Here is a 27566-nt window from a genome sequence, read left to right on the forward strand (position 1 = left end):
ATAGTCAATAAAGCAGAAGTAGATGTTTTTTCTAGAACTCTCCTGCTTTTTCTATGATCCAGCAGATGTTGGCAATTTGATCTCTTGTTCCTCTGTCTTTTCTAAATCCAGCTTGAATATCTGGAAGTTCTCAGTTCCTGCACTACTGAAGCCCGGCATGGAGAATTTTGAGCGTTACTTTGCTAGTGTGTGAGATGAGTGCAATTGTTTGGTAGTTTGAACATTCTCTGGCATTGTCTTTCTTTGGGATTGGAATGAAAACTGACCTTTTCCAGTCCTGTGGCCACTGCTGAGTTTTCCAAATGTGCTGGCATACTGAGTGTAGCACTTTCACAACATCATCTTTTAGGATTTGAAATAGCTCAGCTGGAATTCCCACATTTCCTCTAGCTTTGTTCATAGTAATGTTTCCCAAGGCCCACTTGACTTCACATTCCTGGATGTCTGGCTCTAGGTGAGTGACCACACCATCCTGGTTATCTGGGTCATTAAGACCTTTTTTGAATAGTTCTGTGTATTCTTGCTATCTCTTTTCAATCTCTTCTGCTTCTGTTAGGTCCTTACCATTTCTGTCCTTTATCATGCCCATCCTTGCATGTAATGTTCCCTTGATATCTCCAATTTTTAAAAGAAATCTCTAGCCTTTCCCATTCTATTGCTTTCCTCTATTTCTTTGCACAGTTCATTTAAGGAGGCCTTCCTGTATCTCCTTGCTAGTCTGTGGAACTCTGCACTCAGTTGGGTGTATCTTTCCATTTCTCTTTTGCTTTTCACTTCTCTTCTTTCCTCAGCTATTTATAAGGCCTCCTCAGACAACCGCTTTGCCTTCTTGCATCTCTTTCCCTTGGGGATGGTTTTAGTTACCACTCTTGTACAGTGTTTGAGCCTCCACCCATAGTTCTCCAGGTGCCCTGTCTCCCGAGTCGAAGCCCTTGAATCCATTCACCATCCCCACTGTACAATCATAAGGGATTTGATTTAGCTCATGGCCTAGTGGTTTCCCTACTTTCTTCAACTTAAGCTTGAATTCTGCAATGAGTTCATGATCTGAGCCATGGTCAGTTCCCAGAAATTATGTTATAAAAATTAATCAGGCCACTTACTGACATCCGAATGCCCTTTGTCCTCATTATACGTGATCTTACCTTTTACTTCTCAAGGGTCTTTCTCACAGGGACCCTGTGGTGCCCAAGGGTGTTTTCCCTGTTGATTTCCATCTCAGTGAGCCCGGTCAGCACTGTCAATAAATGCGTTTTAGGATTCCTCCTTAAGGGAACCACAACCAATGCTTAATCCACAGGTCAAAAAGACTAACCTTGGGTCCCCCTTCCCTTCTCATCTAGGGCTTTGTAGACACATTAAGGGAAATAACTACCTGTCGTCAAGGAGGCTTGGGGACAAGACATGCTTGGCCCAGGTGCACACACAAACATTAGACCCAGGAGTGGAGCAATGGGCATGGTTTTCTCTTTTCATGAGAGTGTTTGAGGAAAGGCAGCAAGACAAACCCTGACCAAGAATGAAAGAAATAAGATCAAAAAGCAACAAACTTAATACTTCAGAATACACACAATGGCTATTAAACAGCTATAAAAGCCCATGGAAAATAAATAAATGGAATAAGCTTGTGCCTCTCAGATTTCATGAATTCCAATATTCTAAGTTCCCAAGAGGACACGGTTACATATGGGCTCCAGGTTCAGGCAGGACCATGTGTGCCTTGAGTCACTGGGAAGAAGTGTAGACAGTGGTCTTGATTCCAGAGACCTGCAGCCACCTACCTTCTGCTCCGTGTGGAGCCAGCACAGCACAGGTGGGAAGCGCTGCTGGCAGCACACCAAGACCCCACCCGGTTTTCCTGGTCCACAGAGACATTCCCTGATGCCCACGCGGCAGAGGTGGTGGCCTCACACTCCGGCCTTGGGGCACATGGTAAGGCTCTGCCCTTGCAGTTGCTGATGAGGGCAGGAGTGTGTGGCCCAACTTCAGCCAATGAGTCATGAGGGAGCAGTCCAGCTGAGAGGCTTCAGGAGAGAAACACAAATAGAAAGAAACCATTTTTTCTTCTCGGTGTTCTCAGGCCCGTGTCTTCTCACAGCTGAAAACCACATGCTCCCTCGACTGCTGGTTCTTTCTTCTCGGTGTTCTCAGGCCCGTGTCTTCTCACGGCTGAACACCACATGCTCCCACACCTGCTGGTTCTTGTGCTTGCACTTGAGGCCAAAAACTGCGGTCTGTGCAAACTGCAAGCCGTGGGAGAGGAAAGACAAAAAGGCAGGCTGTTAGCAGCAGAGCAGGACGCTGGAAAGATCCTGGGCCCTGAGTAGTGGCCGCCAGCTCTGTTCACTCAGTTTCAAGCCACTCTACCACCAGGCTTATTGTCATGTGAAATAATGACTTTGATATTTTCTTTGAGTCATTTTTAGGTGTATTATATTTTCTGTATTCAAAAACATGCTAACTGCTCAGAGTAAAGCCAAGATTATATTTATAGCTGAAGATAAAAAATTAGAGAGTATAGAAAATTTCTGCCACTACAAACATGTATAAACCAGAAGCCATCCTTGAAATAATCTAATAAGCATAAATTTAATAAGAATAAATACAATAAAAACCTATGTACCCATCATTCCACCCACCTCTATTGAATGTCATTTTATAATATTGTTTAGGGGTTTTACTATTGAAAAATAAAATATTATAGATAGAACTCAAGTCCCAAGTTTTCTCTTCACTGGAAAAGATAATAAAAATTGTATGAACGAATATAAATAAGCTTTTCTATACAGATATAACTTTGATAAAAGAACCTAAAGGAGAACTTCTAAAATCCCTCCAGAAGAGTATAATTAGTATCATTCAACTAAGGCTAAAAGGACATAAACCACAGAGCAACTTCAACGGTTTTTGCGTGAGAAGTGATTGACACTGTGTTTCGGGTATGGTTTTCTTGTTTCCTCTGCAGCTGACTCTAACAAGATCACCTTGACTCTAAGCTTTGCTTCCAAAGAGCTAATATACTCCTTTACCACTATCTGTAAAGCATCTAGAATGCGTGAGGAAAGTAAAAGTACATATACGGCACTTTTCTTGCCATAATGCCATTGATCAACAAGATTAAATTTTGCATTATTTTGGCAAAGAACACTGTTTCAGGCCTGGGCTCTAGGCTGTTGGAAGAAAATAGGGCATATTATTATCACATTAAAAGTAAGTATAAATAGTTTACAAGAGAAAAAAAAAAAGCTGTTTCACTGTTTCGAAACTCAAAAGATTTAAAATTGAACTAATTGAACTTCTAACATCAGATATAATTAATAGGTACTGAGAAACTGTTATTGAAAACCTTTTTATGCTCAGATGACTTACATAGGAATGTGGTAACAAATCAGGGAAGAAAATCATGGACATGTTCAACCTTCAAGTATTATGGGAATAACACCAAGAAATGTTCACCGAACTGACCTTTGGTTTCTAAAGTTAATGCAAATATTTGAATTTTACTATCTCCCAACAATCAATAGTTAGAAACAAATGTGCAAGTAGATTCCACCACTTTACAAGCAGACTTGCAATTTGTAAATGTTGGAAGTCCAAGAAACAAGCCAGCTGTAAAAGTACAGGACAAATTAAAACCTACCAAGTCAGTGCCCCTGAGGACTGTTTCATCTGACAGGCCTCGTAATTCATGACCTGCAGAGGAATCTCTTCTAGCAATATGGTTTTTCTCTGAAGACCCCTAACAGGGATTTGAGCGCAGGCCCACAGGCTGCAGCTTGCCGAGGCATTACTGAGAACTACCGTCATGCACAAGTCAGGGCCGAGCTCCACTCCTGAGTATCTGTGTCCACACAGGGGAGGTGGGAGGGCCCGGCTGGAGTCCCTGAGCCAAGAGCCATTTGCGCTCAGGTTATGGGATTTAGAGACTGCAGGTTGCTTTCCCAGCAAAATGAGGGATCATTCCCAATTCTTCCATCTGGTGTGGAATCTCCACCATAAATATTTAATCCTCTCCAGCACTGCACATGGATAACACTCTGCTGTCATCAACGGCAGCTTGTCCAGAGGACACCCAGGAGAGGCTGAGTCAGTTGTCCCAGCACAGCCCTCTTCGTTGGTCATTCTATTGTTCAACAGTTCTTGAAGATTCAGTATGAAATACAATAAACTAGGAAATTGGGCAAGAATGAGAAACCATGGGAGGGAAAAGGAAGAGAAGAGGGAAGGTCTTATATTTAGATTCTAATGGAAACAAAGATTGGCTCTAACACACTGTTCCAAATGGCCCACAGGTCTCTCAGGCAAACCAATTCTGCGAACCACCTCAGCAGAAGCTACCACAACTTTTACACATGACTTTCGTTTTAGCTCCCATTTCAGGAGGAACCCAGCAAACACTTTTCCTCTGGACTCTACCAGGCAGGAATCCCCTTTTCACCATCTGAGGTCTCTACTCATTGAACCCCATGGCCTCTGCTGATTCTGAGTGCAGTGTGTGCATTACCCATTCTCGATGCGGTCCGTCTCCCTAGCACACAGGTGCCCCTGTGCTCTGCTCCCTCATAACTACACTCTGGGTCCTGGCATAAGGCACTTCTCTGGAAACACCCAGCACTCACAGCTGATGCTCAACAGCAACAAAAAATGCTTCTTCTGGCTTTGTTTTTCAAAGTTTGGGAAGTCTTCCCTGGTCTATGTGCTCCTGGACATCAGCAATGTTTGCAGGACTCTTGGAGGCTTCGGGGCCCCCAGCAGTTCCAGTAGTCTTCATATAGCTGCTATTTGTAACCCAAATGTTGGGAAGACACACAGTGTGGTGAATGCAGACGGGCGTTCAGGGGACCACTCACTAAATGACCAGTCATGACAACAGTCCTCTGCACCTTCCCCTGGACCAGAGAAGTGATGGGGCATCAAGAGAATTAATATTTTCCTGTAATAATAACACTGCCAATGTTGAGATAAAATTCTTTAGGAACTGCCTAAACCTCCAATGCTTTGCTTAGTGTTTCTCCAATCAGAGTCAACAAGGGAAGAAGGGCAGCTGATGGAAGTCAAAGGATAGACAAGGATGCAACTTTGGGAACCTGGCTTCTATGGACAGGCTTTACGCAAATTCGACGTATTACCAATTAACAGACATATTACCAATGTATAAGAATATTAACAGACTTATTACCAATGTATAAGAATTCATTTCCTTCAAGAGAAGTTGAAATGTTTCCAGTTCTTGCTCTGGCTAAGAAGATATTGAGAAGCTTTGGGTCAAAACTTCCAGCACTGCCTGAGATTCAGTAGCCACTAACTCTGCCCCTGAAGAGGTCCGGTCTTGGTCTTCAACTCCTGAGAGTGATCTGCAACTATCTGGAGCCTTGAGCCAGACGCAGTAACAAGATGGTGTAAGGTATGGGCCCCAGGGCCTGCAGCAGGGATTTACGGACAGATGTGCCACGAGGACAGTTAGTCATGCCTATGAAACAGGGTCCCAGTAACAATTCCACACACCAAGGCTGGGGTACTTCTGGTTGACTGGCCATCACACACAGATGCCCGCAGAGTCCTGGTTCCACAGGGAGAGGGCCACAGAGGCTCCCCTCACGGTGCATCTCCAAGACCCTGTCCTACACACATCTCCCCATGGCTGACCTTGGTCTGTGTTTTCTCTGCATTAAATCATAACTGTAAATATCCAATTCTCAGCAAGTCCTTCTAGGGACTTGTTAAACTGGACAGAGGTTTGCAGGCCCTGAACCTGCAGTCAGTGTCAGAAGTGAGAGGACTGTGGCCTCTGACTTCCTGGTTGTCTAAGCCCTTTGCATCAGGGTAAGGTTTTGGCTAAGTCAAACTGAATCATTTCTCTGCTTAAAACCCTCAACGGTCTCCCATGTGACCCGAGGTCCTCCCAGAGGCTTCACCACAAGTCCACGCTGACAGGTCTTCTCTGAGACCACCCCCAACTCCCACATCTCTCTGCTCAAACCCTGGGCCTTCCTGCTGCTCACTGACCAGACAGAGCAGCGTCCTGCCTCAGGACCTCTGTGGCCAGTTCCTCTGCTCTCCCCTCAGTCATTCCAACTGCCCGCCCCTCATCTCCTCAGATATCCCTATTGTGAAGCCTGGTAGCCATGAACAGACCACTTGTTCTGTCTCGTTTCTCTCCAAACACTCCAAAATTCACGTTTACATGTCTTGTTTAGTGTTCTCTCCGTGAGTTCTATTCTCCATTGAACTTCCACACTTAGAACAGAGTACACAGGATGCACTCGGGAAATACTTGTGGATGGTGAGATGAATGAATAGTGCCTGCCCCACACCTCACAAAGCACAGGGAGGGAGAGAGGTCACACCCGAAACCAGGCAGCTCAGCAAATGCACACACACTCTTCTGGGAGGAGAGGATAAGACAGGATGAGAGGAAGAAGTTCCAGACTCCAGGGCATGGGGTGGGGAGTGGGGGGTAGAGCATCTGACTTGATATGGATGGGTCTCATAATTATATCATTTTATATAAAGTTGTCATAAACTCCAAGGAGAGGCTGCCTTCTGAAACTTGGGAAAGGAAAAGTGGGTGAGTGCTTGTGATTGAAAGTTACCGTGGGAAATGTAGCTCGGGGTCAACAAGGGAAGAAGGGCAGTTGATGGAATCCAGAGGACGGATGAGGACGAAACTCTGGGAACCTGCTTCTACAGACAGGCTTTACCCAAATTCAAGCAATGAGACCTCTAAGCTTCGACAAGAGATAAACTAGATGTTTTGAAGACTCAATTCACTCAAAAACTCAGATACGATGGAGAATGGTATAATTTTTAAGAAATAAAGCTTTATAACCACAAGAAAGAAGCACTGAATTCAAGTGAAGTTATTTTTAAAGTTGCTAAAGTGAAAAACCCAATGAAAAATTCTTGACTCAATTTTTATTTCCTACAAATACGCAAATTAGCCAGTTTAATCACTACCATCATATTGGGAAAAAATCCATTAGAGCAAGAAAGAAGAGGTTCCTCACATGAGATTTTTCTGGCGAAATAAAAATCATTTTCTTGACCTCAAAATCTGTTCTACTAAACAAGTCTAAAAGGCCCATGGCTCCATTTCCTAGGGCATCAGAAGTCTCCGGGTGCTTCCCAACCTGCCTTCTGCCTTAAGAGACAGGGGATGCTGTGACTCCTCCCACAGCACAGGAATGCACACAGCTGAACTTGGGGGAAAGGGAGTGTCTTCATAGAAAACCTTGAAGCTTGTGACTGGCAAAGAGCAGATGGTAAGAAATACACATTTCTGCCCCATTCCCATGACCCCTTATGACTGTATCATGCCACGTCCAAGGGTCACCCGTTCACTTCTGACAGAAGAAAAGTATTTCTCTGTGTGTGGATCTGCTCTAACAGGTAGAGGACAATGCCGCCTCCAGGCTTCCTACGTGCTTGGCACAGTGATGACCTTATGGGATGAAAGGGGTATTGTGAATGCTGAGCAGCTGGAGGGGCTGAGAGCAGGGAGACACTGCAAGGGCCAGTGTTTGCCAACCCACTGATGACCCAAGAGTGGACGCAGCAGGAAAACCAACGACAACACATCAGTATTTGTGGGGTGACTCCCAGGAAGGAGATCTGGGTCAAAAAGGTTAGGGAGTGACATCACCACACAGCAGGGCTTCAGTTCAGTTCAGTCGCTTAGTCGTGTCTGACTCTTTGTGACCCCATGAACCGCACAATGCCAGGCCTCTCTGTACATCACCAACTCCTGGAGTTTATTCAAATTCATGTCCATTGAGTCGGTGATGCCATCCAACCATCTCATCCTCTGTCGTCCCCTTTTTCTTCTGCCTTCAATCTTTCCCAGCATCAGGGTCTTTTCCAATGAGTCAGTTCTTCGCATCAGGTGGCCAAAGTATTGGAGTTTCAGTATCAGTCCTTCCAATGAATATTCAGGACTGATTTCATTTAGGATGGACTGGTTGGATCTCCTTGTAGTTCAAGGGACTCGCAAGAGTCTTCTCCAACACCACAGTTCAAAAGCATCAATTCTTCAGCACTCAGCTTTCTTATAGTCCAACTCTCACATCCATACATGACCACTGGAAAAACCATAGCTTTGCCTAGATGGACCTTTGATGGCAAAGTAATGTCTCTGCTTTTTAATATGCTGTCTAGGGTGGTCACAACTTTTTTTCCAAGGAGCAAGCGTCTTTTAATTTCATGGCTGCAGTCACCATCTGCAGTGATTTTGGAGCCCCAGAAAATAAAGTCTGTCACTGTTTCCCCATCTATTTGCCATTAAGTGATGGGACCAGATGCCGTGATCTTACTTTTCTAAATGTTGAGCTTTAAGCCAACTTTTTCACTCTCCTCTTTCATTTCATCAAGAGGCTCTTTAGTTCTTCTTTGCTTTCTGCCTTAAGGGTGGTATCATCTGCATATCTGAGGTTATTGATATTTCTCCCAGCAATCTTGATTCCAGCTTGTGCTTCTTCCAGCCCAGCGTTTCTCATGATGTACTCTGCATATAAGTTAAATAAGCAGGGTGAAAATATACAGCTTTGACATACTCCTTTCCTACTTGGAACCAGTCTGTTGTTCCATGTCCAGTTCTAACTGTTGCTTCCTGACTTGCGTATAGGTTTCTCAAGAGGCAGGTCAGGAGGTCTGGTATTCCCATGTCTTTCAGAATTTTCCACAGTTTGTTGTGATCCACACAGTCAAAGGCTTTGGCAGAGTCAATAAAGCAGAAATAGATGTTTTTCTGGAACTCTCTTGCTTTTTTTTGATGATCCAACGGATGTTGGCAATTTGATCTCTGGTTGCTCTGCCTTTTCTAAATCCAGCTTGAACATCTGGAAGTTCATGGTTCACTTACTGTTGAACCTGGCTTGGAGAATTTTGAGCATTAGTGTGTGAGATGAGTGCAACTGTGCAGTAGTTTGAGCATTCTTTGGCATTGCTTCTCTTTAGGACTGGAATGAAAACTGACCTTTTCCAGTCCTGGGGCTTAAGCAGGGCTTAAGTCAGAGCATTTGTTACTGTGGAATCCAACTGAATGTCCATCATTCTAAAAACGCCTGCTGAGGGTGTAAATTGTGGAATCCATAGCGTCAGGGGACAATCTTCTGGGACAATCTTCTAAGGGGCCAAGTGATACTCAAGTCACACTGGGACAAAAGAAAGAGGAAGAAAGCGCTCTGATCTGTGCACCTCAAGTATGACTGAGTTTCGCATCCTCCTTCTCAAGACACTTTTCGTCTATGTATGTGACGTGTGTGCTGTGAGAACGTGCTGAGATGCTCTCCTTCCCATGCTGTCCTTGCACTGACATTTCGACCAAAACAAGGAGACGCTGGTGCTCAGCATCCTGCTCTGGGAACAGAGGAGAACAAGAGTTTGCTCCGGGCCTTTTTCCGTGTTACTCGACACTGTCCTGCATGTTACACTGTCATGAGTCATGTCTTCACCAGGATTCACAAGACTCGCTTCTACAGGCACCCTAGTGGTACAATGTCCCCCAAGTGGCCTCCTAGGTGGACCCCCCCACAACCATTCATGCATACTGTGGGGTGACAAGGCCAAGCTCTGAGGGGTTCTTTCTGTGTCACCTTCATCTGCAGGAAGATGACCTCATCGACCCAGAGAAGGCACATATACCTCTTCTTTGAGTTTCACACTGAGAAGTCACTTACAAGAGTGGTGACCAACTCTAGTGAGTCAGAGTTGGTTTGGGGACTGACTTCTGAGCATCTGGGCCATGGAACACTGTCCGTCTCACACATCAGTCATGCTGGAAGCTCTGGCTCATAAGGAAAAGCTTACAGGCTCCTCACATAAACCAGAGGCACAGGTTGTGCATCCCAGGTCCAACTCCAGATATTATCTGATAGAACTATTAGAAGAATAAGGAAGCCAGGCTTCCCTTCACCACTGATTCCTCCAAGGGGGTATAAAACTCTCCTTAACACATGTACATTCATGGTGGATTCAAGTCAATGTATGGTAGTTCAGTTCAGTCGCTCAGTCATGTCCAACTCTTTGCGGCCCCATGAATCGCAGCATGCCAGCCCTCCCTGTCCATCACCAACTCCCGGAGTTCACTCAGACTCATGTCCATCAAGTCAGTGATGCCATCCAGCCATCTCATCCTCTGTCGTCCCCTTCTCCTCCTGCCCCCAATCCCTCCAGTATCAGAGTCTTTTCCAGTGAGTCAACTCTTTGAATGAGGTGGCCAAAGTACTGGAGTTCAGCTTTAGCATCAGTCCTTCCAATGAACACCCAGCACTGATCTCCTTTAGGATGGACTGGTTGGGTCTCCTTGCAGTCCAAGGGACTCGAAAGAGTCTTCTCCAACACCACAGTTCAAAAGCATCAATTCTTCAGCACTCAGCTTTCTTCACAGTCCAACTCTCACATCCACACATGACCACTGGAAAAACCATAGCTTTGACTAGATGGACCTTTGTTGGCAAAGTAATGTCTCTGCTTTTGAATATGCTATCTAGGTTGGTAATAACTTTCTTCCCAAGGAGTAAGCGTCTTCAATATTGTAAAGTAAAATTAATTAATTAATTAAAAAAAAAATCAAAAGTAGCTACAGTCAGTTTGAGTTAAAATCACTTAGTTTTATTGCATAACCAAGCTTTAGAATAATTAAATTTTTGAGCAAGTTTCAGCTTTGGAATTCTGACAAGCCCTCTGTTAACTGATTAAATATTAAGATTTGTCTTATTAATTATGTCTGTTTGAGCTGGATTATCAATTGGAAAATTAAGGAAACTGGCTTTGCCCTGAGTTTATCAACTGAATTACATGTGAGATGCCACTGGGAGCTACCGCCAATAGAGCTGGAACTGAAGTCAGTTTTGAAAACAAGTTTTCTCTGGAAATGCATTATCCTGAGGCGTCTGTGGAAATAACTGCTGTAGCAAGGTGGACACGCCCGTTCACCCCCGGTTCCCATCCGAAAGCGGCACAACACTTGGCCTACTGAGCGTCAGTTTGGCTTCCATCGGTTTGTTTTGGATCACAGACCACCTGGGTGAGAAGCCAAGCCCCGTGGTTATTTGCTACCAGATAAAGGTCCAGGTGTCACACAACAACTGGAGGAAATGAGAAGGTACAGAGAGCTGGCCACCAGGCGCAGGCCATGCCAGCCTTACCGACCGGGTCACGCGGACGTTCCCGCTACACTCAGCCCAAACCCTGCAGCCGCGCCTCTGGGTCCCTCTGGCTCGGGGGTGGTACAGCAGCTGGACCACGGAGGGGCCTGTGCCTGCAGAACACATCTCCCGACTCTCACCCCCATCCCTCTTCAACCCAAGGGAGCTTCCTGACAGTTCGGAACCCAAAGCTGGAGAAGCCTGGGTGGGGTGGTGGGAGGGGGTGGGGTGGGGGAGAAGCAGGCATTCAACCTGAAGCAGCAGCATGTGGGGAAGCAGCCTGGCAGCCGCTGGAAACACTCCGCCCCGGGGTCCCTGCCCCCGCGGAGGCCAGTGGGGCATTGGTTCGGCGCCCCCAACCCCCACGGCTCCCTGGGTCCTGGTCCTGGCACGCCTCTCAGACACCCCAGTGCCAGTGACACAGTCCGCTCGGCCGCCTGCGCCTCCCCAGCGGCCCCGCCTCACCAATGCGCCCTCCTCAGAAGCGCCCTTCCCAGACCTCCAGCCTCGCCATGCTCTCCCTGAAGCACTGCCTGTCCGGGTGTCCCTGGAGGAGAGCCACCCTCCTGACACAGCACCACCTCCACCGCCACCTGCCTGGCTCACACCTGAGGCCAGCCTGCCTTGCGAGGTATCCCCGGCTGGACAAGGACGAGGCTGTGACTCCCGCAGCGGCACCGGCCGGAGCGCGTGCACCAGACCTGGGACGGGCCCAGGCCGCACGCAGTCCCTTCCCCCCGACTCCGCGTCTCCACTGAGGCCGCAGCTCCGACTGCCTTTCCACCAACCCCGACCGCTTCCGCCCCACCCGGCTCCGCCTCTATCACGTCTCGCGAGACTAGCCCCTCCGGCCCTTTCCTGCCCATTTCCGGTGTTTCAGCCACTTCCGGCCCGCATGGATATCGCTCTTCCCTGGCGAAGACCATAGACGCCTCTGCTGCTCCAGCTCCGTTGGCTCATTCGTGAGGCCTGGTTGGCATCTGCTGAGGCCGCAGCCCGCTGGCCCACCCGCCCTAGAGGGGCCCGTGGCAGGATTTGCCCAGTGACCGGCGGTGTCTGTCCTGTGCCCTCTGCCCAGTTCCATGTGGGGCCCAGGTGGACCATCCTTGGACACTGGAGTGCGGTGGCGCCAGCCTGCTGAGGGAACTGCCAGGCGCCGTGTTCCTGATGGGGCGGGCATCCAATGTGGATGGGGCACCCAAAGACCTGGATGCCCGGCCTGGAAGGGCGCAGGCCATTTGCACGGTGCCAGGGTCAATACATGGCTCTCCTTCAAGAGTGGACCCTCATTAGAAGCCATTTAGCTCTGGTCTTCAAACAAGTAGCTGTGCAGAGCTGCTGTCTTCCAGTTTTGAAGGAAGTTGCAGTGATGCTGCTGGAAGCAAAGAGGGGTCCCAGAGGACGGGCTTGGCGGGGGCCGTGACAATGGCCCCTCGTCGTGGGCCTCTGCACGGGGTGAATGTACAAAGGGCCTGGCTGGGGGCAGGGCAACCACTCTGTGACCAGCAAAGGCAAGGCTCTCCCTCGACTGCAGGAACCTGTGGCTTTAAGTGCGGTCACCACACTGGGGGTGGGGGGAGAAGGAGGGCAACAGAGGGCCCGCAGAGGACAGAGGTCTGTGCTCCCAGGGCCTCCACACAGCCAGGAGTGGAGACCAAGGAGGCCCAACGGGCAGTGCCGACTAAAACTTACTAGACGTTTTCTGGAATACCCGAGTCTAATCCCCGCCTTCAGTCTCTGCAGATACAAAACAGAAGACTGAATCATCTGGGTGAAGTCTTAGAGGGAAAATATAAAGTCATTCAGAAAGCATAGCACTCAATTTTTAATCTATTTTTTGCTAAATATTTAATATCGTGGAAGCTCCACCCCTTCCAGCATGTATTTTCTCCATCACACGACGAGGAAGTCTCTCTCTTGCTCTGTGTTCTGTCTCTGATGTCTTTTGCACTTTCCCCTGCATGGGCTCACAGTCTATGAATGAACCAAGCACAACGAGCCAAGGAAAGAGTTAGGTGGCGTCAGGAGGTTTAGAGAATCGTTTAGACTGTGGGACCGTGACACAGTTCTGGACACTCCATACATCACCACCGCTAGTGCCGAAGCTCTTAAGAAAGAGATGGGCAGCATCTCCCACACACGTATGATCACAGGATCTCCTTCCCAAAGCACCTCCTGTGGCCTTTGTGCTGTGGACACAGGCCAGGAAATCTGAGCTGCGTGGCTGACGCTCAGGCCTTCTCAGCTCACAGCGTGAGCAGCCGGGGTCAGATGAAGCCCTCGGAGGGAGAGAACACATTCATAACATGACCCTTCTGCTCAGTTCCCCCTTGAGCAGAGTGGCTCATGCCTGGCTGTGGGGTGCAGGGAGACAGGGCAGCTGGAAGAAGGCTGGTGTGCTCGCCCGAGAGACGAGGAGACACGTTTCCGTAAGTGCTCCCGAGACTATTCTGCTGGTGTCAGAGCTGAGCAATGGTGTGGGGCCAACTGTGTGTTTATGGGTCAAAACCAGTTTTCCAGACGAGTGGCTTTCCTGCAAGTCATGTTTCAGGACCAGGTCCTTTTTGTCACCCAGGTCCCCTGGTCTGAGCTGCAGAAGGGTAGAAACAGGAGTTGTGTCCCTGGGGCTGTAGAAGTCAGTCTAGGAGTGTGGTCACCCTACCATATCCTGGCCCAGATGCAGCTGTGGGCTGCTCCCTCCTTCAGGAGAGCTGGGGCTCAGAAAGGAGAGTGTGCTCAGGAGAACAGGAGGGACAGTAAGCATCAGCCTGTCTGCTTCGGGGCAGGAGCCTCCGAGAGCCCTGGGAAGAGGCTCAGTGATGAGCATCGGTGTTTGGTTGGCTCACGGCAGTGAGAGGGGCCTGTGAGGCCAGACCGAGGACACCTGTGGAGGCCACGCCAGCAGGATCTCTGGAGAACCGGATATGTTGATATGTGAGAGGAAGAGGGGGTCGAGCGTGGACAGCCCTGCATCCTCATCCTCTGGGGCCTGGTAGGGGCTTATTAAAGACCCACAGAAAGAATGGATGCCTTGGAGACAGTTCCTACAGAAACAGCCACCACAGGAACAGGGACAGGAAATAGCTCAACACAGCACGGGAGACACTTGACTGATACTCCCAAACTAGGCTCCCAGCTCCTTCTGCCACAGAGCTGTCCCCATCTACAGAAATTACTATAAACTCAAAAGAGTAGTTCAGTTCAGTTGCTCAGTTGTGTCCAACTCTTTGCAACCCCATGAACTGCAGCACGCCAGGCCTCCCTGTCTATCACCAACTCCCAAAGTTCACCCAAACTCATGTCCGTTGAATCGGTGATGCCATGCAACCATCTCATCCTCTGTCATCCCCTTCTCCTGCCTTCAATCTTTCCCAGCATCAGGGTCTTTTCAAATGAGTCAGTTCTTCACATCAGGTGGCCAATGTATTGGAGTTTCAACTTCAAAATGAGTCTTATTAGTAGAACTATGAGCTCTGTGATCAGCTGGGAGAGTGTTTCTGGGTTCGGGAGAGGCTATTGCTGTCACATCATAGGTGGCTCCTCTAGAATGGGCATTCAGACACAAACCCAGAAGCAGAATGCCTTTGAAGGAGTCGGCTTCACACAAAGCACCAGTTCAGCCTTCCGTTTATTTGTTTCTCCACATGTGATCAGGACATTTATGCTAACACTGAACAAAGACGCCGGAGAAGGCAATGGCACCCCACTCCAGTACTTTTGCCTAGAAGATCCCATGGACGGAGGAGCCTGGTAGGCTGCAGTCCATGGGGTCAATAGAGTCGGACACGACTAAGCGACTTCACTTTCACTTTTCACTTCCATGCATTGGAGAAGGAAATGGCAACCCACTCCAGTGTTCTTGCCTGGAGAATCCCAGGGACGGGGAAGCCTGGTGGGCTGCGGTCTATGGGGTCGAAGAGTCGGACACAACTGAAGTGACTTAGCAGCAGCAGAACAAAGGTGCGGTATCGCGTCTGAGCCTTTGCTGTCCCCATAACAGTGTCCGTCACGCCTGTTAGCATGGATTCCGTGGGATGCCATTCTGTGTCCTCACAGTATGTTCTCCTGAGGCTAATAATTTAGACTCAGGCAACTGCCAAGATCACTGGAATAAAAAAACCACATCCACACGAGTCTGCAAGTGTTCTCCACCGACCACTACCTCTTCCTCTTCTGCCCTATTCCCAGGTCACTCACGATTTCATATCCTGCTCTCCTCCAGGAGCCCTGTTTGTGGCTCAGGGTGTTGGCAGCAGAGATGGCCCCGATGGATGGTGTCAGGGGCCCCCGTGTGAATGGGCTTCCTGTGAACCTGGAGAAGCCTTTCTGGGTGTCCTGTTGGCCGCCCAGAGCAGTGATGCTGCCAAGCCCAAGGGACTGCCCACGTCCCAGCTGCATTTGGGAAACCCTGGTCTGAGGTCAGCACCCTCGAGGGAGCAGGACATCCTCAGGGGAGGGCAGGCCTTGGTCTGCTGTGGTTGAGACTTTGCAGCTTTGAGGGTGAAATCGAGGCTAAGGGCCTGCACAGCAGCAGCCAGCCCTGGAGGGCGGGCACCTTCCTGGGGCGAGACCTCAGCACCACTCTCAACCTTGGGTCGAGGGCACCAGCCGGCACAGGCTCCTGCTGCTCCACCTCGTCTTCTGCCTCCTCTCCGCTGGGAGAGTCGGGACTAACGGGGGAGCTGGAGGCCCCTGGCAACCTGCAGAGCCTGCTACCTCCCAGCTACCCCCACCCCACCGTGTTCAATCCTCCCCTGTAGCCTCAGGCAAAGATTAGGTGTGTTGCTGCTTAGAAGGGGATTAGGCACCCAGGGAGACCGGGCTTATCCCCATGAGCATCTTCAGATACAGAGAACCCAAGCCTATCATGATTGGCTGGAGCTGGGAGGATAAAACAATACCAAATCACCGTCAGAAGAGGAGCTATACGCTGACTCTAGCTTTGAGGCCTAGTTCTCAAGTTTCTAACATTGCTGGCTTTGCCTCAATGCAGAGTGAATGGAAAACCTCAATGTGACTGAAGTGAGCCCATGGCTCCCTCTGCTATCAGGAAATCCCTAATACATGCTTATTTGGAGATGTTTCTGGGGTCTCTGCTCTGCCTCGTGACTGCGAGCCTCAACCCTGGATCGGGGCTGTCCTGGTTCCACGTCCAGGCCTCAGGCCACAGGCACCATCCTCAGGCTCAGTCTCCCTGGCTGTAAAACGGGGTCAGTAACAGGCAGGAGGCCTGGAGGAGGTCAGTGGTGCACAGAGGCACGTTTCAGGTGGTGCCCGGCACCCAGCAGTACTGGCTGGTGTCAGGCACTGTTGTTATTATTACAAATGGAAATTTAAAAACACGATTAGTCATCGGCGTGGAACCCTCCCTCTGCCACGTGTAAGACTCCAGGGCCGAGGCGGACTGTGCAGAGCGCGGCTCCCACGCCAGCCCCTGCACCTGTCTTCGGGCGCCGCCCTCCTGCCCAGCGGGGTCTGGCCCAGGGCCTCCTGGCTGCAGCTGGAGGCGGGGCTGTGGCCGCCCGTGGCCCCTGGGGCCCCACTCAGTCCAGCGGCAGCAGGTGACGGCTGAACCCCTGACCTGGGCTGGGCAAGTGGAAAGTTTCACTTCCATGAACTCATGAGCCCCCGAGTCCTTGCATGGCGGGGTGGGTGCAAGGGAGAAGGTGGCAGTGTTGGGGGCCCCTCTCCCCCTGCTACCCACAGTGCCCCCCAAGTCTGTTTTCATATGTGCAGCTTCGCCATGGGTGTGGTTTACTTATGAGCAGGCCCTGCCATTTAGAGAAAAACCATGGAGTCTGCAGACCAGAGAGCCGGACTCACCCCTGTGCGCGGTGGGACTGCGTGGAGGGCCGGGCTCAGGCCCCCGCTGCTCCGCAAAGCAGAACTGAACCCCAGGCAGCTGCCCCATGGAGCAGCCAGAGATGTCAGGTCATGACGTCCAGCACAGGCTACGGGGGCAGAGCTGATGGCGGCCGTGTGGGTCCCAGGACAGGGAGGGCCTGGGGGCACCGGCTTGGGGGAGCTCTAAAGCGTGGGGCTGTCAGGGGCCAAGGGGCCGTGGGGACAAGTGTGACTTGTTCAGGGACAGTGGTTCAGACCCTGGCCAGGAGGGTCACATGAGCCACGAAGGCAGGGGGCAGGGCACGAGGAGGGTTTGGCCTCTGCCAGCGCCTTGGGGCTCCCAAGCTCCCACGCACAGAACACAGAAACGCCTGTCTGGCTGGCGTTGGGCAGCAACCCCGGGGATGCAGGAGCATCTGCGTGGGCAAGACGATCAAAAGCTCGTTTCTCTGTTCCTTATATTCTATGACCTTGAAAGAAAAGGTAAAACATTTGCGACATTCTTGAATGCTGAGAATGAACGACTCTTCCAAAACTACCTTCTCAAACTTTAATGAAAACTTTAGTGTGTTCTTGCAGATATCACTCTTTTACATCAGGCTTTGTAAATAAATTGGCTACAGTGATCTGTTGACTCAGAATTTGTACTGAATCATTCTGATAATCACCATTGGTTAACAAACAACAGTCCTTGTTCTCCTGAGCAGACAAGTTATCACATCTTCTAATTGACTGAATGTCCCGTCTTGCCATTAAACAAAATCGGAAAAATTGATCTCATTAAAATAGACTTCAAATGTGCGATCATTTATGAACTTACTTTTTTTCTCTCATTGACAGAGGTAGTTGAAATTTGAAAGTGCAAATGGATTTCTATAATTCAGTGGATCTTTAAAGTTCAAGGATTTCAAAATAATGAAACTCTTCCCCACGAATATGCAGATGTTTCTCTATTAAATTTGTTCTTTTGGCTTCAAATTGTAACACCAACTACACCTGAGTGCAAAGTCATCCTTAACATTACTTCTCCAAAGCTGGACTTCTGCTCCACATTTGTGAACTTTTTCACTGCATGTTAATACGTTTCATTATATGTACTTTGAACCTCACATATGTCAGTTAAGTGAAACAATTTTTGTAAGTCAATACTATCATAAACAAATCTGCAAACAATCTCATACAAAATGTTGTGGTTTTTTTTTTTCTTAATTCGTTCTTTTCCTTTAAAACATTTGGTTAAACTTCGTTAAGCAGCCAGGCATCTTGAAATTCCAGAGTGGTCTTCAGACTTTGTTTCTTCTCATAAAGATAAAACTAGATGGACCAGTATGGCTTGGATTTTACTAATTCACCATTTAGATAGCACTTGCAGTGTGGGAATTAAAGCGACAGGAATATTTTTTTAATATACAGAGCTTCTTTCTGTGATTAAAACTGTGCACTCCTTGAACCTCAGGTTTCCAGAATGAACTCTTGGTTCTCAACCTCCCATCTCCTCTGACTGCACCCTCAGGACTCATGGTCAGACAGATGCAGGTGGGGTTTCCATCGACCTCATGTGTTTCAAACACTGCTTTTGATACCCATCCAGATACTTGTTACGGTACTGCCTTCAGGACAAATTATGTTCTTCCAAGAATTTCTCTTCAGGGATTCTACTGGGGCTATCAACAGTTACTCATGTCTACACACAGAATCATCCATCTGCAACAGGAGCTTTTTGACTTGACAGTCATCTGGATCAGTCTTGTCTCCATGTTGTCAGATGTGAGCCTCCCGAGAGCACGAAGGAGGCATCTCTTCCATCCCCTTTGCCTCGCTGCGCCCGAACACGGTGACTGCTGCTGTGGCTGCTCAGTGGATGAGCCCGTCTCTAGCTCCTTAGATTCAGTTCGATAGTCTTTTAACTAATCTCTCAAAATAGATTTGTTTACTGAGACGTGGATGGAGAGGAGGTGAGGCCCAGCACGCAGGTGTCGGAGGGGCTTCCGAGGTCTCTAGCTAGTGTGAATGGATGGGTGATGAGGCCACTGACAGAACAGAATCCTGACAGAAGCCAGCTGGAGATGACAGAGAACGAGTCCAGCTTATGATGTGAGTCTGAGTTGCTTCTGGGGTTGACAGAGGGGAATATCCAGCAAGCATTAAGGAAATGAAAATAAAAAGATCACAGGATACATGTGATCTTTGAACACATCAGTTGGACATTGCACAAATATGTTATATGTACTTCAATTATATATATATATATGTAATGTGCTGCACATTTGTTAAAACAGCAAGACAGATTTTACCTGAGCTACTGCAATAGGGGAGAGAAACCTCAGTATGGAACTGGGCAGCGTGGAAACAAAAAGCCTTTGGGCCACACTGAGTCCTGTGCCCTGCAGCGCCTGCAGGACTGTGGTTCTGAAGGGCCCGTGTAAGCAACACACTCCTAGGGCCCAGCCCTGCCGCCTCTCACCTGAACGTCGTCCAGTTAGCACTTCAGCATCAAAGGCTGAAGACATTAGAAAGAACAAGATGCAGATGGAGGAGGGGAGTTTTCATGCACACACAGGAGAGTGGGGGCTTGGAGGATGTGGACAGAAAGGTGGACCCTCCAACCTAGAACAGCGTTCCTGGGATGGAGGAGAAGGAGGTGCACACTCATGTCCATCCAGGACAATACTGTAAACGAACTGAGGGGCAGGAGATGTCGCGGGAAGGCCTGTGTGTGCCCAACAGCTGCCGTAATACTGGAGCAGCAGAGAGTGAGGCAGACAATGCCAGCGCCAGAGTTAAGAGTGCTTCTCTTCCAGAATGCTCACTCATCACTATCTACTTTTCACACTCACACCTATTGGAATTAGAGCTCTGGCTTTTGAATGGTGGGCTGTACGAAGAAAACCTCTAGAACGGTCATGGCTGTTGCTCTGCAGGAATGAGCGCAGCCACCCCCAGTGAGCAGCTCTGATGCCACCAGTCCCCTGAGATGGAGGCGGGGGTCCTCAGGCTGCCGTCCCTCCAGGACCAAGCGCCTCCCTGCACTGTGTGACCCGGGTCCCAGAGCAGCGCCCGGAGCCACGGTGCGGGAGGAGAGCTGCTGAGTAAGGGAGCGGGCGACACAGCAGGGAGTTAGACCCAGTTTACTGCTGATATTGCTGTTCTGTCACATCCACTACTCAGCCTTTACTGGAAATAGGCACACACATCTGCGTCTGTCTTTTAAGAAACACTTTATTGAAACAACACTGCATACAGTGGCGTGTTCCGTTCTGACAAATGCGTTCACTTAAGAAGCCCACGTGGGTAACAGAAGGCGTGTCTGCCACCCCAGAAGGGTCTCTGTCCCTCCCAGACGGCCTGGATGCCATCGATTCCTCCTGTCACAGGCTTGGTTGAATTCTTCTGGAACTTCCTGTAAATTTCTCTTACACGGTGTACTCTTTTCTCTCTGGCTTCTTCCCCTCGGGATAATAATAGTTGAGATCCATCAATGTCACTGCGTGTGGCAGAAGTGAGCGCCTCTATCAGTGAGAAGTGTGCCCTCTGTACACAGCCAGAGGGCCTCCACTATCCTGGGGATGGACTCAGGGCTCACTCTAGTTGTGATTCTGTGACAAAGCTTCTGTGAACATCCCCACGCAAGGCATTCTGTGGACATGTGCCTTCTCTCTCTCAGATGAATATCTGGAAGTGGAATTTTTGAGACACAGGGAAAATATGTGTTCAACTTTTTAAAAAGTGCCAAGCATTTCCATAAACCATTCCATTTTACACTCTATTGGCCTGTTTGAAAGTTATGGCCAAATCCTGACAACACTTGTATTGTCAGTCTTTTTAAGTTACTGGCATTCTAGTGAGTGTTAGACGCATCTCGCTGTGGTTTTAATTGCCTTTCCCTGATGACTGAGGTGTTGAGCAATTCTCCTTTTCACACTGCCCTTCGTATATCTTCTTGAGGTGACTGTTCAATTACTCTGCCCATTTTTGGCTGTTTATATCTTACAATAAATTATATTAGTTCTTTATGGACGTGAATTTGAGCAAACTCCAGGAGATAGTGGATACAGAGGAGCCTGGCATGCTGCAGTCCATGGGGTTCCAGAGTCAGCCATGACTTAGCGACTGAACACCACAGTAATTCTTTATGTTATGCAGACACTAGCTTTTAGTATGATGTGTGTACTGTAAACATTCTTTCCCATTCTGTGACTTGCTTATTGATTTTCCTAATACTGTCTTTTGAAGATAAAAGTTTTTCTCCATTCAGAAAGAAAAATGGTTAACTTATCTCACCCCCAAATTTTCAAAGTATGGTTTCCTTTAAAACAGCTGGAGCATACTGCATCCCACATCTTTGAAAGAAACATGGTACTTCGCTTGTTTTGGAGTAGAGAGTAAATAAGTGTAGTTTCACTTAGGAAGGTTTTCATGTTCATATTTTCTCACCTATCTGAGATGTGTTTCAGCCACCCAGGGCTTATTTATTACAGATGGAATGTTACTTGACATGCCTGGGGACTTGTCACGTGTGGCTCTCCAGATCCAAAAGCAAAGTTTTGGTTCTTTAGTGAAAAGTTGATCATTTTCGTGGTGCCTAGTATATCTCTGTAATCTACAAAAACAGGGTCCTCCCTGGAGAAGACGAGGCTGCTGGACATTTGAAGACCATCCCGCAAAGAAAGGCTGTGGCAGGAGGGCAGGAGGACATCAGACAGGCGGCAGCAGCAGCTTGAGAGTCGGGGTCAAGCCTGAGACACTCCCAGGAAGACACGGGGACACAGCCCGTGCGCGCAGACCAGGGGCTGAGCGCTACCGGGAAAACCGCGTCAGAGGAAGGCGGCGCTGAGCCCACGGGAGACCAAGCTCCAAGTGTGGAAAACGTCTTTACTGAGTCTTGCATTTCAGAGAGAAAGCTGTACGACCTGCACACGCATCCTGTTATGTTTTTGTAATTTTCCTTTTCTTCCTGCCAATAGTTTGTTTTGTTATCCAGATGGGTAACTACAAATTTAGTACACAGTGATTCAACTTGGAGCTTCTCTCTATAAACAGTTGCTACTGAAATTCAAATGACATGTGACAGGCGTTAATGACCTCGGGGTCGTAGCCAGCGATGTGCCCACGGTGGCTCGAGCCTGCAGGCACCCAGGTCGCTGGGCGGACACCCCTGACCACTGTGCTCCCTGAGAAAGGGAACAGACATAGAGAAGAGGTGGTCACTCGGACGATAAGAGCACCAATCTAGCAAATACTGGTAATTTAATATGGTTTGGTCTAATAGTACCAGTACCAATATTGCTACCAGATATCTGGAGGGCTATCCTTTCAAACGTTGAGTTGTCCACGCCCCACTTGAACCCCTCCTTCCAACTGAGGCATCTGTAGGTGTCAGCATGTCCCACAGATGTCATCCTTTCCACTGTTTATCCGTCAACCATTTGCAAAACACTAATAATAGAACCTTTATTATGAAAACACCCAGGCACCTTCCTCCCAAAGTCTAAAATCCGAAGTCACTTCTACTAATGAAAAGGAATGCACTCCCACATCTGAAAAGAATGTCTTTAAACAGAATGTCAAAAATGAGCAGAAATTGTTTATTCCAGAATTTGTTTAGACCACCCCCTCTGCGGCAAGGCTTGGGTGGACCACAATCACATTCTTGCTTTGTTGTTTAGAAAGATACGGTATGCCAAAAGTTGTGCAAACCCATGACATATGCCACATAACATGAGTCATTTTATCTTTCAAATACCGAAAAGGAACCTTAATAGCTGTTGTGCGCCAGTTCCAGCCTGTCAATAACCGGCACTGTGACTGGACCAGCCCTTGTGGTTCTCATTATGATTGCAAGACGCTCCTCAGCACTGCCATTGGGAAACTCCAAAACTAGAGGTTCATTACTTATAGAACCTGGAATTGCATGGCACAGCTGGTGCCACACTGCAAGGTCAGGGCACAGAGAGACAGACAGAAGGAGGGAGGGAGAGACGGGTCCTGTGAGGACAAGCCTGCGGTCCTACCTTTCCTGGGGCTCCACTTGGGGCCCTAGGGTTTTCCTGGGCTCCCTCTTTACTGGGGGATTTAAAACATAAGAGCAGGAATTTAAAATGCAGGAAGAGAGAATAAATCAAGTGGTCCAATGACCAGTCACTGAAATCAAACAAGATCTTCCAAATAATGGCACCTCCATGGGGGAGGTAGGCTGGCCCTTTTCCCAGGAAGCCTTCCTTGAATCTGATGCCTGTTTTGAGGTGAGAGTCTTGGCAATCAAAGCTGAAGTCAGGCACTTGCATTACAAAAAAGAACAATCCCACCTGTTAGGCTCAACCCACCCTGTGATACCAAGTCATCAGAATCAACTGTGAGGAGGTGAGGATGAGACCACCCAGGTAGCTTATGCATGAAGTCAGGGGGAGGGGGCACTGCAACTCAGACAGCACGGATCTGAACAGGACTCTAGTCACAACCCTGTCGTAACTACACAGACAGGAGTCTGAAATTCGATCTGTAACAGCTGTGCCAAACTTGAAGGGTCCTGCAATAAAACCAAGTCAGTGACCTTGGGGTCCCAAGGAATCTAGTCAAAGATTTGGTGACATTGTAGAACACTTTATTGCCTGGCCGCTTGGTGTAAGTAGGTTTGAACCTGTTCTGAGTTGGTGGGTTGTCTTACCCTCCTAGTCCTGAGACTAGGTCAGTTCAATCAGAGGCTGTGTCTCTGCAGGAAGTGGCCATGTAGGTGGATTCCTCACATTGGGCCTATGTGCTGCACATATTTGCACAAGGTTTTCGTTAATAAGAAATCAATTTTGAGTAAACTCCGGGAGTTGGTAATGGACAGGGAGACCCGGCGTGCTGCAGTGCACAGGGTCGCAAAGAGTCAGACACGACTGAGCGACTGAACCGAACTGAACTGAATACAAAGTGCTTCCATGGAAACAAAGGAAAAACAAGGTTAGTGACCGGGACAGACAACAGTCCCATTTGTGGAGTGCTAAGGCCGCCAGTCAAGATTTCAGGATGTTGGGTTTGAAGCATCTTCAGATGGAGTGAGGCCTGCAGGGGCAATCTGAGAGCTTCTCTGTTTGCAGCTTGAATGTCTCTGGGATCCTTCTGAGTGACCACACAGCGACAGGCACGGAGCTGCTATGGCAACACGAGCTGCTGTGATTTCTCTAAGTTTATATCAAATTACCCAACTTTAGCTTACATGGCTTCAAGAAAAGGGCATTTTAGTTCTTAATGATTCCAATTTGGAGGGTGGGAGACAAATTGGGAACATAGTTTGGAGAGCTGAGGCCTGAGATTAGAGGAAAAAGGGAGAACTTAGGATCTAGTCCAGTTTACAGGTCCAAACCCAAACCCTCAAACACAGTTAACAGAACTAGAATCTGATGCCCACAACCGCACAGCAAACCTTCTACAGAAGCGTTTTCCTGCTACGATTATCCCCACTTCTACTGAAGAAAACATGGTAAGACTAATTCGTTTACAAATTAAATGTAGCCCCATTTCCACTGAAGAAAACACAGTAAGACTAATTCGTTTACAAGTTAAATGTAGCTTCAACACATTGGCTTGATTATGTATATAAGTACAGCAAGTACTCCAACTGACCGTCTTGTTTCTTTAACGTCTGCTTTGCAGACTCTTCTCACAAGGAATCTCAGATTGAACTTAAAGCCTCTGGAGGCTAGGAACCAAGCCAAGAATTTACCTTTAGACTTTGTCTGTGATACTTACAGATTTGGGTTAATTCCTCTCTTCTCAAGGTCCCCAAAATATCCTGAACTTCCTGTACCTGCCCAGAAGTGACCTCCCTTACCTGATAAGGCTGCCAGGGACCCAGCGAACAAACTATCAGGCTGGTTTTGCAAACTGTCTGATCACATCTGAGTCTGCACACATTCTCGATACTTTCTAGTCAAAGTTTTGGTAATGAAACAATGTTTCCAATTGTGTCCTGTTATAAGAAGAATGGGTTTCCCAGGTAGCACTAATGGTAAAGAACCCACCTGCCAATGCAGGAGACATAAGAGATTGAGGGTTCGATCCCTGGGGCAGGAAGATCCCCTGGAAGAGGAAACGGCAACCCACCGCAGCATCTTTGCCCGGAGAATCCCAAGGACAGTGGCACCTGGGAGCCCGGTCCCTGGAGTCAGAGGGCCGGGCATGACCGCAGCGACTTGCGCACAAAGAGAAGAGATCCTTGCTCAACGTAACTGAACTGCCATAAAAATAACAATACTCACGGAGTTTTCTAATTCTAGAGGGATCAGGTAGGGAGAAAAAAAGATAAATGTTTCATCTTTGTTCACAAAGTTATACTTTACCAAATCGTTTGTTATAAGTCATAGTTTAAGAGAGGAGATTTCTTCAAATCTGGAAAAATCAGAAGATTAAAGAATCAAAAATTTTCAAGCAAAAGTCACAAAATCATAATTGTCCTCATTAGTTCATTCATTCCTATAGTTCCTGACATTGTCATACTTCCTTCCCTGTGACATGGCCATTATGATCCCAGCAGTAGCTTTTCCGAATTTACTTTGTCCTACATTTTCCCTTGATAAATCTCCGTGTCAGTGTTTTTCTTTAAGATATTATTTAGCTATCATTGACATTAAATAATTTAAAGTGTATTTTTCTTAAAGTCACATTTGATATAACTGCAATCAGGACTTTTGGAAAATTTATATAAAATGAAAGCAATATATAACAGAAACTAACATTTAGTATAAAAAGTCATACACAAAACTGTTAAAACAATAGAATCTGGCGCACTGTTGGTGGGAATGCAAAATGGTACAGATGCTTTGAGGGTCCTCAAAAAATTAAGCAAGAATTACCACACGATCCAGCAACTCCACTTCCAGGTGTTTATCCAAAAGAATTGGAAGCAATGTCTTAGACAGCCACTTGGAAGCCGGCATTCACAGCAGGGTGGCTCACAGCAGCTGAAGTGTGGAAGCAACCCCCATGTCCATCGATGGATGGACAAACAAGAAGAATGTGGCCCATCCATGCAACGGAATAGTAGCATTCAGCCCTAAACGGACGAAAGTCCTGGCACCTGCTACAGCACGGTGGGCCTCGAGCTCATCATGCTCAGTAGAACAAGCCAGTTACAGAGAGACGAATGCTGCCTGTTCTACTTACACAAGGTGCCTGGAGGAGTCACGGCATGGTCGTGTGACAGGAATTGGACTGGTGGGTGGCAGAGCTGGGGGACCGCAGGAGTCAGAGTTTAATGGAGACAGGAGGTCAGTTTTGCAAGAGGAGAAGCTCGAGTGGGTGCTGGCGGCAGTTCACACGGCAAACCGTACGCTTGAAGATGAAGACGGCGACTCCTGCTCAATGGGTGTCTTACCAGAATTAAGGGTAATACAAAAAGTTAAAAATGAAAATGATGTAGCTGAAATTAAGAATATCAAATAAGATTCCATGAGCTCGCTTGCCCATAGACTGCTTCACTTACTTAAGTTAGTTTTAAGGTAATTTTAACAAAGAAGAACAATATAGTTACTATAAATGGATTAAAGTATCTGAATAAGTCTGAATGTTTGAAAAATTAAAATTACTTATTCTAAAATTTTGCTCCTTGGAAACTGCAAGAAGAAACGTGTGTATTTCTGGTCAATGAAACTGCAGTAGGGAGCCCAGGAAATCAGCCCCGGGTGTTTCTGAGGAGCAGGGGGAGTCAATCTCTGGGGAGCAGTGGGGGTGGGGGTGGGTGGGGGGCTTGCAGGTTCCTGGTGGAATGGGGAACACTAGAGTTTCCTGGGGCATTTCCCCATGGACGGCCTCCAGTGTTGTTGGGTCCTTGTATCTGGAAGAGTTCTAGAAGCATCCTGACTCTTCTGGGGCTCAAGAAAGGCTTGGTTCTGGGGTCTCTGGAGGCAGGTGCATCTCTGAGGAATCGTGTGAGGGTGACTGGACGCTGTCCCCGCTGGACAGTCCTCCGGTGGTGGGGGGAGCCCAGAAGCCAAGCTGTGTGTGAGGGTGGAGGCCCCAGCAGAGGCTGGCTCACCCAGCAAAGCTGGGGCGCATCCACCAGAAGGCCAGGGCTTAGGACCAGCAGGGCTGTATTCCCACCGACCCAGGGAAGTCTCCCTCTCCCCCTCTGCACCCGACTCTCAGTCCCTTTGTCCCTGTCTCTCTCTCACCCTCCTCTCTCTGCAAAGACTAAATTATGAAAGAAATAAGAGATTATTTTTTATAATCTTTTATTAAAATAGAAGAACATTCTATTTTAACTTGACCAAATTCTGTGCAGAAGTGCTGGACGCCATTTCCATTTTTCCAGGGCAGGGAATCCCCAGCAAGGAGTGGGCAGGCCGCGACTGTGAGGGTGGCTCAGACGGGCGGGTGGTGTAGACACCGCTGGCATCTCTCAGGACGAGGACCCAGACTCAGGCCATGTTCTGGCCCAGGCGGTGCCCAGCCCGTGGGTCAGCATCACTCGGCCTGAAACAGCTGAAGCTTGCCATCCAAGGTGGCTGTGACGAGCTGTGATGGAAATAAAACATGTGTGGCTCCCATCCCCTTTAATTACATGAGAAATCTGTAATTTCTCCTGAGAATCAGCTG

General features: G+C 48.2%; 1 protein-coding gene across 18 annotated transcripts in view; it reads right to left on the minus strand.

Annotated features, from left to right (window-relative positions):
* Positions 1-785: 785 nt before the first annotated feature.
* Positions 786-27566, minus strand: part of WDR27 (WD repeat domain 27) — a 171957-nt gene continuing 145176 nt past the window's right edge. For 16 of the 18 annotated variants that reach the window (XM_027552077.1, XM_027552087.1, XM_027552074.1 and 13 more), the window contains one exon: positions 786-2243. In XM_027552077.1, the coding sequence (XP_027407878.1) occupies positions 2148-2243 (96 nt within the window). In that variant the 3' untranslated portion in view covers positions 786-2147. Of the gene's footprint in view, positions 2244-27185; positions 27486-27566 lie in introns of those variants that run through there. The other 2 variants (XM_027552089.1, XM_027552080.1) reach the window with 1 other exon arrangement.

The sequence above is a fragment of the Bos indicus x Bos taurus genome, chromosome 9 (genome assembly GCF_003369695.1).
Source record: "Bos indicus x Bos taurus breed Angus x Brahman F1 hybrid chromosome 9, Bos_hybrid_MaternalHap_v2.0, whole genome shotgun sequence".
NCBI lineage: Eukaryota > Metazoa > Chordata > Mammalia > Artiodactyla > Bovidae > Bos > Bos indicus x Bos taurus.